This window comes from Electrona antarctica, assembly GCF_951216825.1.
Source record: "Electrona antarctica genome assembly, chromosome: 23".
Taxonomy (NCBI): Eukaryota; Metazoa; Chordata; class Actinopteri; order Myctophiformes; family Myctophidae; genus Electrona; species Electrona antarctica.
In genome coordinates this window covers 19,027,019-19,035,534 of record NC_136804.1, presented here as the reverse complement: position 1 = coordinate 19,035,534, position 8,516 = coordinate 19,027,019, and the positions used below count along the sequence as shown (strand labels likewise).

The 8,516-nt window shown below is 42.7% G+C and overlaps 1 protein-coding gene across 4 annotated transcripts in view; it reads right to left on the bottom strand.

The window, feature by feature from the left end:
- lrmp (lymphoid-restricted membrane protein) overlaps window positions 1-8,516 on the bottom strand; it is a 47,516-nt gene that overhangs the window by 15,850 nt on the left and 23,150 nt on the right. For 3 of the 4 annotated variants that reach the window (XM_079494328.1, XM_079494330.1, XM_079494331.1), the window contains exons 20-23: window positions 7,760-7,806; window positions 5,366-5,456; window positions 4,513-4,663; window positions 1,777-1,864 (exon numbers count right to left, since the gene is read on the bottom strand). In XM_079494328.1, coding sequence (XP_079350454.1) covers window positions 1,777-1,864; window positions 4,513-4,663; window positions 5,366-5,456; window positions 7,760-7,806 — 377 coding nt within the window. The remainder of the gene's footprint in view (window positions 1-1,776; window positions 1,865-4,512; window positions 4,664-5,365; window positions 5,457-7,759; window positions 7,807-8,516) is intronic. The other variant, XM_079494329.1, reaches the window with a different exon arrangement.

The following is an 8,516-nucleotide window of genomic DNA, read 5'->3' as shown; positions in this document are numbered from 1 at the left end:
CGACAACAACGGGAGACAAGAATAAATCTATCGAGACTAGCGACTGGACCGCGGAGCGCCGTCTAACACAGGATATTTTTTCATAAAAAGACGGGATGATTTAGATCGCGAGTTATGAACGTTTTAAGATTTTCGTTTATCAGCTAAACAGGGGAGGGAGTTTTTCGATGACGTCTCACTCTTGCGCGTCACCGAGGAGAGCCCAGCAGGCGCGCCTGGGCTATACAGCCATGCGATCTGTTCTCGTATCAATAAACTTCGTCTTTTGGACAATACTTCGTCCTGAGCGTCGGGCGTTACTAGAAAGGACAAAGAACTTCGTCCTGGGCGTTCAGGGTGTTAATATGCTGAACAGACATCACCAATCAATCTTTAAGCATGCAGAACAGAGCAACAGACATCTCCAATCAATCCTTTTAGCATACTGAACAGACATCACCAATCAATCCTTTTAGCAGGGTGAACAGACATCACCAATCAATCTTTAAGCACGCCAAACAGAGTAACAGACATCTCAATGACTCCTTCAGCATGCTGAACAGACATCACCAAACAATCAATTGTATAGCATGCAGAACAGACATCACCAAACAATCAATTGTATAGCATGCAGAACAGACGTCTCCAATCAAACCTTTCAGGCCTCATTCACACGTATCAAACACTGATCAATCAAATGTTTGGTCATTTGTGTTTTTTTAGGCCACCACAATGCTTTTCCAATGGGAGTCACATGGTTTGATCAAACATTTGTGTTTGATTGCTGGTGGTGTTCTGCCCCTCCCCCATCAAACAAAAATGTTGGTCAAACCATGTGACTCCCATTGGAAAAGCATTGTGGTGGCCCAAAAAAAACTAAAAAACGACCAAACATTTGCTTGATTGGTGTTTGATACGTGTGAATGAGGCCTCAGCTTGCAGAACAGACGTCTCCAATCAAACCTTTCAGCATGCAGAACAGACGTCATAGAATGCAGAACAGACATCCCTAATCAAACATGCAGAATCAAACTAGAAAATGACACAGCAAAAGCATCCCGTAGCTGTATTTTACCAAATGCAGTATTATAGCACTAACTTATACAATGGCTTAATATATGCTGGTATAACATACAAACAAGCATTATTAAACACCAAACATATAATGCCTACAGACCAAAATAAAAATGATCATAACCAAATTTCTACAGACATTTATTCAGATTTCTCCTTATTAACTATGTTTTGAATTCACTTATGGGATTGTTAAGAGAAAAAGCTAGAGGAGAGATACATATCAGTTATGGTTCCAAACACACAAATGTAGCACGGCAAACACCTCAAAGCAATAACTATGCTAGGCCATACACACTAAAGTCCTCTGTGTACTTGCCTCCATCGACTCAAGGACTCAGTAAAGTTGAGAACAAGCCATCCTGTCACCACCAACAGACATGCCACCTGCATAGTGCTGAGTAAACATAAACCTGCTAATTCTCTGAATGTTCGCTCTCGTCTTCATTTCAGACTACCGCCACTCTCGTCCGCCCCGTCTCAACCTCAAGCCCAGGCCCACCGCTGCCAAATGCCCAGGAAGGGGGTCCCCCCACCACGCACACATATTACTGCTGAGAGAAGCTCAGACTGACAGAAGAGCTAGAGACAGAGGTGGAGGGAGTGAGAGTATAAAAAACAGAAGAGGAAGTAGAAAGTAGAAGTAAAAAGGAGAGTGAGCCAAAGAGAACAGAGGAAGTTATCTCCCTCTTTGCAGTGAACTACTTCCTCTTTAGCACTGACCTTGGCAAAACTCATGTCGCACGTCGTCAAACAGGTGTCTCCGCCGCTCTCTTCCACTCCTCCACGCTTTTCGCTGGTCGGCCTGAGGCTGGCAGGAGTCAAGAGGTCAAAAGGTACAGTTAGAGGTCAGATGTGGCCTGCTTTGTTGGGCTCTATATTATTGTCTCCCTTTGGCTCTTTTTCCAACTCTCACTCTCTTCCATCTGGCTGTGCAGGTGGAGTGAATGACTGTGACAGCAGCAATGCACAGAGGGAGGGAGGAAGACATGGCACAGCCCTGGCCCTGGCCTGTGTAAAAGGTGCATTGTGGGTATGCAAAGATTGGCCGTACAGATACTAATTAGTCTGTGTTGTGTAGGAGGGCAAACACAAACAGAGAGAGAGAGGGAGAGAGCTCCCATTTGACAGGCAAATGTGTCCAAGGTCACATGGAAGTGACACAGATTTCTTGAATTGCAATTCCAACCTGGACAACATCAAATCTGACATAGCCACTATTTCACATACACAGAATATCAGACTTGCACAGGGCATGGGCACCGACACTTGTATCCACAGTAAAATGATCAGGGTTGATTTATCCACAGTAAAATTATCAGGGTTGAATCAGCTTTCAAAGGGTCTGGTCCACAAGATTAGATACACCACCAAGATACCCCTGTACCTGTCTAAATACGTCCTTAATGTCAATGAAGTCCACAGCCACAACACCAGAGGGAGTTCAACAATCCATGTGCAACCCAGAGAACGCCCTACCAACTGTCATTAAGACATGTGAATCCCTTGACTCCTTCAAACCCGCTCTCAAAGGGCACCTACAGTACGCACGGCTGCAATTCGAAACTGGCCCCTGTACAATTTGAATCCCCCACCCACCCCTTTTTTCCCTCACTGTATACAGTATGTTTTCCCCCCTTTTTACCTCCTTTATGATGATTTCCTGTTTTTAGCTATATAGAAGTGTATATTTGTACGTCTCTAAATGTTATGATGAATTGAAAACGGTGGACCCTCTTGTAAACAAGTATGCTTCATGGTTTCATCCACACAGTTAACGGTTTGTATTGAGTTGTGCTTCAAATGTAATTCTGCAAACTGTTAATAAATACTTCAATCAATTAATAAATGTAACCAAATGGACCCGTAAGGGCACATTTGGTACAATTACAAATTAACTCAGTTACAAATAAATAAATTCACATTTATTGTATTTTTTCAAATGTATTATTGCTTTTATAAACATGGTTGTCAACTTTTACCAGCAAGATTCACCCGTAATGTTACCACAACCTAGTTTGGCAGGTTATCATTATAAGATGAAGTAGAAGCTATTGCAATGGGGAGTTCCAATTTCACCGTGTTATAGAAGGAGATGATACAGATAATACATATGTTTAAAGGCCAGTCCCCACCAATACAACTCCTTGCAACCATTATCCCCAATGTTACAAGGAGTTGCAACAAAACAGTTTTAATGCCTTTCCACATCAATGCAAGGAGTTGCGAATAGCTGCATTGGTGCGATCTAGCCTTTAACTGAAAGCACCTTTTTTAGTTGATTATGTATGTAATGTACTAAGAAGGTCAATATTCTGGACAGATATGATTCAGTCTTCCTGTCCTTTCCTAGAATGCAACACACTAAACACTAAGATATTGAGGTTGTGTTTTGCGTTGTGGGATGGGCCACTTCTAGCATACATGCATACAATTAATTGAACAGCTTTCCCTCAGGGTCCTAAACTTTGTATCCTCCGTTACCCCCTCTACAATAATTATCTTCAGTTAAAATAGCAGATCTACAAGCTCACAACACAATGTGAGCTTGTAGATCTATTTCCTCAGAATGTTTTCCTATTATATGACCTATTACAGGGGTGAGCTGACAGTAGGTCTATCCAGGGCGCTGCCCTGGTAGTTTTGAAGATGCCCGCAAGCCCGCACAGCCAGTCGCAGTTTTCGCACATCGCTAACCTCGCTAACAAAACCTGGCGATCGACACCGAGTGTCACAACAGCACAGCTTGAAACAACAGGAGGAATGGACCTTGAAAGCATACTGTATGCATATTATCAATGGTGACGGTCCATTGTGTCGATCTACTAAAGTAGCCTACTCTAGGTGTCTGAAGTAGTCTAAACTAAAGAGTTGTATAACAGTGGCTGATGGATTCATGAACTAATTAACACTATTCTTTCCAGGGAAATTTTCAAAAATATAGGCGCTAGAGTGCCAGAAGATAGGCAGATTTTACTCTGAAGCCCGCCTTCCACTGCCCCCCAAAACCGGGAGGCATAATCTTCCGTTCTTACCTCACGCTGGTCACGCTAAAGTCTCTCTAGAAGCGTTTATATTCCAAACAAGATGCATGCTGAAGTCAGAAATGAATCAATAAAAAGACCTTAGGACGCCTATACAGTACACGTACCCATGGTTTTGATTCTCAGGTGTATACTGTACACGTCCTTGTAACGCTCAGACTATCCTGCCACCAAGGATTACCAGCAAGAGGAGGAACTTGCAACACCTGTAAGTAGCTCTAGCAGATTCCGCTTGTAGCAAAGCATCTTCAATGTTTACTTTACCTTAGTGTTAAATTACAGAGGTGACATTTACAAGGTAAATAATTATCTCAGTCGCAGGGCAAACAATCTTCTGTTTCTTCATTAGGTCACTAAGCCAGAATACGGATGCATGAGGTTAAGTTAATAAGCCATTCTTATACTGGTACAGTACCTCTCACTCTTGGTGCTACTAGATTGTACCGCCTCAGTTGGTCTGGGAGGGGTGGCGTCAGCTATTACAGCTTGGTCTTGCTCAGATGTGTTGGACAGGTTCTGCACCGAGCCACCAGGAACAGAATCGGCAGATGCAAGGCCCTTTACATCTGTTCAGAGAACACAAGAAAACCGATGAGTGAAGCGCGGCGGCTGCTGCTGCTACTACTACTACTGGCACCGGCCTACTCACAAATCATGATGCCCCACCCAGTTATACCCATTGTTTGGCTCTCTGTGTACCATATACTGTATGCCCATACCGGCCTGTTGGCCTACTTGGAACGATGCAAGTTGGAAATGCATGCCCCACCCAGTTATGTCTGTGTCCCTTTTATGCCCATATATGGAGTTCTTTGTCAGGCATGCCCAAATATGGAGTCTATGCAGATGTCAGAACATAATTGTGATGTCAGAAAAAGGCCAGCTCCATACTGTATATGGAGATCTAGGGGTGATCAATTGGCTAATTTGTAATCGAAACTTACAGAATGCTATAGTATGTTGTAATTACTGGTAACCAGACAATTTTACAAACACAGGTTATAGAGCTTTCAGTTTTTTATGGCATTCATTTTACTGGCCCAAGTGGAAGTGGTCACAAGGTGGTAACTGAAACAAGAGGACATTCAATGCTTGGCTAATAAGAAGAAGAGACGTTGAGAATATGTGTGGATTGTGAGTAAAACACAGCAGTAGAGTCGACCACAGTGCAAGATAGTGTTTGAGATAGAGAGAGACAAGAACCTTTGAGATAGAGGAGTGATAGCGAGAGCAGAGAGGGAGAGAGTGGGGGGCGGTGGAGGACTTACCGTTGCTGTTTGAGTGGGTGGGTTTAAGAAGCACATCCGTCTCTTGGCTGACAGATTGTGAGTGGGCGTTCAACAGCACCTCTGCCTCTTCCTGCAAAGACACACACGCACACAAAGCAGTGAGTGACATTTACAAAAGAAACTGTGTGTTGAGATCAAATAAGCGGTCCATTTAAACCAAACTGGACCAACAGCAAGGACATATCCCTTGAAACAAATCCCTTTCCCCATTGAGAAAACATTATAGAAGATGGGTCGCAAAATATAATGAACAGGGAGCACGGCTGAACTGCGTCCTCATCACACTATTTTCAAATCAAAGGAAATGTGGAAACAAATGGTGTGTGGATATGTGTGTGTGTGTGTGTGTGTGTGTATAAACATACTGTGCACAAAATAAAGTGTTAATTTGTTACGCTGATTTGACATTTATATGTCACTCTGGTTAAGAGTGTCTGAATGCCTAAACTTTAAATTGTAATGTAACCAAGGGTGTACTATGGATAAATGATCACTCAGGATCTAGATGGGAAATGTGGCAACCAAGACAGCTTTTCATGAATTTGTCAAAACAAACCAGTCTTTGAGAGGGTTCCATCATGGAGATTAAAACATCTGGGATATTCTAAAGACATGTCTTCATCCGTTTACATAACTTGCTGCATCCTCTTTGAACTAAACTCTCCCAGGTCTGACAGCAGGAAAAAAGGTTCCATTTTATACTGCTAAAAGATGTTATTTAATATAGATTTAGAAAATATATTAATAGAAAATGAGGCTTTTTCTGTGAGGAGAGTATTCCCTCCCTCCAACAGTAACACTTTTCACCTATTACCATGGTATGATAGGCATTAGTCATCACTGTTATTCTATATAAGGAAGTGAAGGCAGGAAGGCCACAGCTTCTGCCTGGAGCTGTGAGTGATGACGGGAGCAAATATGTGAACTATTTGGTAGGCAAATAATCCGATGAAGTGATGTAGGAGGGGTGTGTGTGTGTGTGCGCGCGTGCGTGCATGCGTGAGTGTGTGTCTCTTTCTATGTGCTTTGTTGTGAGAATGTAAAAGCTTGTTGAGGGAGTGAGGGATGATGGGACACAAAAAGAGTCACAGGAAACCAAACGGCATGAGCTACAACAGGTTTGATAGCATTTCTATTTCACGTTTAAGGATTTGGGACAAAAAAGCCCATTCAAGTATCAAGGAAGGCAACAGCTGGGATACTGTGGATGAGGTGGCCAAAAGCAGGATGAAGATGTAACTCCTGGCCATCATGGACAATCCCTCTCACCCCTACATGGCACTGTGGCAGGGCAGAAAAGCCCCTTTAGCAACAGACTATTGCGAGAAGGAGTGTTATAGGAGATCTTTTCTGACTGCAGCAAGAAGACTGTACAACCCCTCATCTGGTTGGCTTGATCAGGCTGATTAGGATGGGAATTGCAGCGAAGTGCAGCGTTTTCCTTGATTCCGCATTGGCTTCATTTCCAAGAGCGAAACCTTGGTGAAAAATGCCCCCTCCAACCACTCTTGGATATGCTATGCTGGCATTGGAAGATCTTTCAAAATACGAATATGAAGCCAAATAGTGTGCCAATGTCCAAAATACTAAATCAAATCAATAGGGATTCAAATAAATATAGCAAGGAAGGAAAAGAATGAGAAGGTATTCTGAGTTAAATGCATCTGCGATTCTGCGTCCTGTTGTCCACTTGCAGGGGTGTGGCCCAAGGGGACAGAGGACTTCCTGACACTATGACAGCTTCCTGTGTCTCCTCCCCGATTCTACACAGGAAGTGTAGAGATACATTCCAAACTATTACATATCAGTCCTACATCCTGCACAGTACACGAAACATTTTGTGTTTGTGAAACTTTACTGATTTTGGTGCTGGGAACACCAATGTCATTGAGGCGTATATGATCCACTGTCTAACTGGCACGTTGAAGTTGCATTTGCTTAAAACTACAGTACATATCTTGCATGTCCTCTCCCAGTCCCAACAGAGATTATTGCAACTTTTGGGTTGGTTTTCAAACCTGGAAATCAAATTCCCACTTGGCCAGGGGAGATTAAAAATTGTATTTTGAGATCATGCATCTCAAGGGGTTTATCATCTAATTAAAACATGTAATACAAGAAATACACAGCCCAGATACCCAAAAGTTCTACTTATATGAAATCCATAATTTGGTCACGCAATTCTCTAACTCTCTGGCATCAATCTGTTCTTTGCTATGAATACTGTTATTTTCCACAACATCCGCATGAGAAATCTACAAGTCCAATGCCAATTCTCATGGCTGCTTGTATCCATACGAGGACTTGGCTTGGGATTTCTCATCAGGCTCGTCTTTGTGAAAAGGATGAGTTCTAATTGCTGGAATGATTTACCTGTGCAGGTTCACAGTTCACCTCAGGATCAGGGCAGGCTGCAGAGTCTGTGTGAGAGACAGAGACATGACCAAGAAGGAGACAGAGAAAGAGAAGAGACTTTTAGACATGGAAAGTAGCTCTTTATTCAATTCCTTTATTGCCATTACAGGTACAACTAGAAAAAGTGCCCCTCGGGTCACAGGTCTCCACCAGGGCAGGTCAGGCTGTGGCATCCTGGTGGCGCTATAATAAGTGTGAAAAGGGTGCCATTTCTTCTTACGCCTTGGATGGCAATTGGATGATTTGAGGCATTTTGTACCAAAAATGTGTTTTGCAAAAATCCACCTGTTGGTGGCGCTATAACAGGCCAATGTGAAAAGGGTGGGATATATTCCTCAGCCTAGTAGGAACGTCTGTGAAAGATTTCACATAAATTTGCACGCTGCGTTCATGATCAGGCTTTTTGTTCAAAACGGGCCAATCCTGCAAATTTTGAAAGCCAATGTTAGCCAATCAGGATGGAATATGAAATATCGGACAGATCTGTCTTGAGCACATGACTATAGAGATTTGCGGGATTTTGGGACAAAATATGGAGGAGTAATATCAAAAAATTCTACCATACAGATTGGACAAAAAGTACAGTCTCTCAACAGTTACATTTAATGCATCTGTCCAAGTTCCTCATTCCTCAATGTACATCATCCTAGTAGTTCATGTGCTCATGCACCACAGTCCATGCAGGAGACAGTAGTGAACAATTTAGGCATTTAGT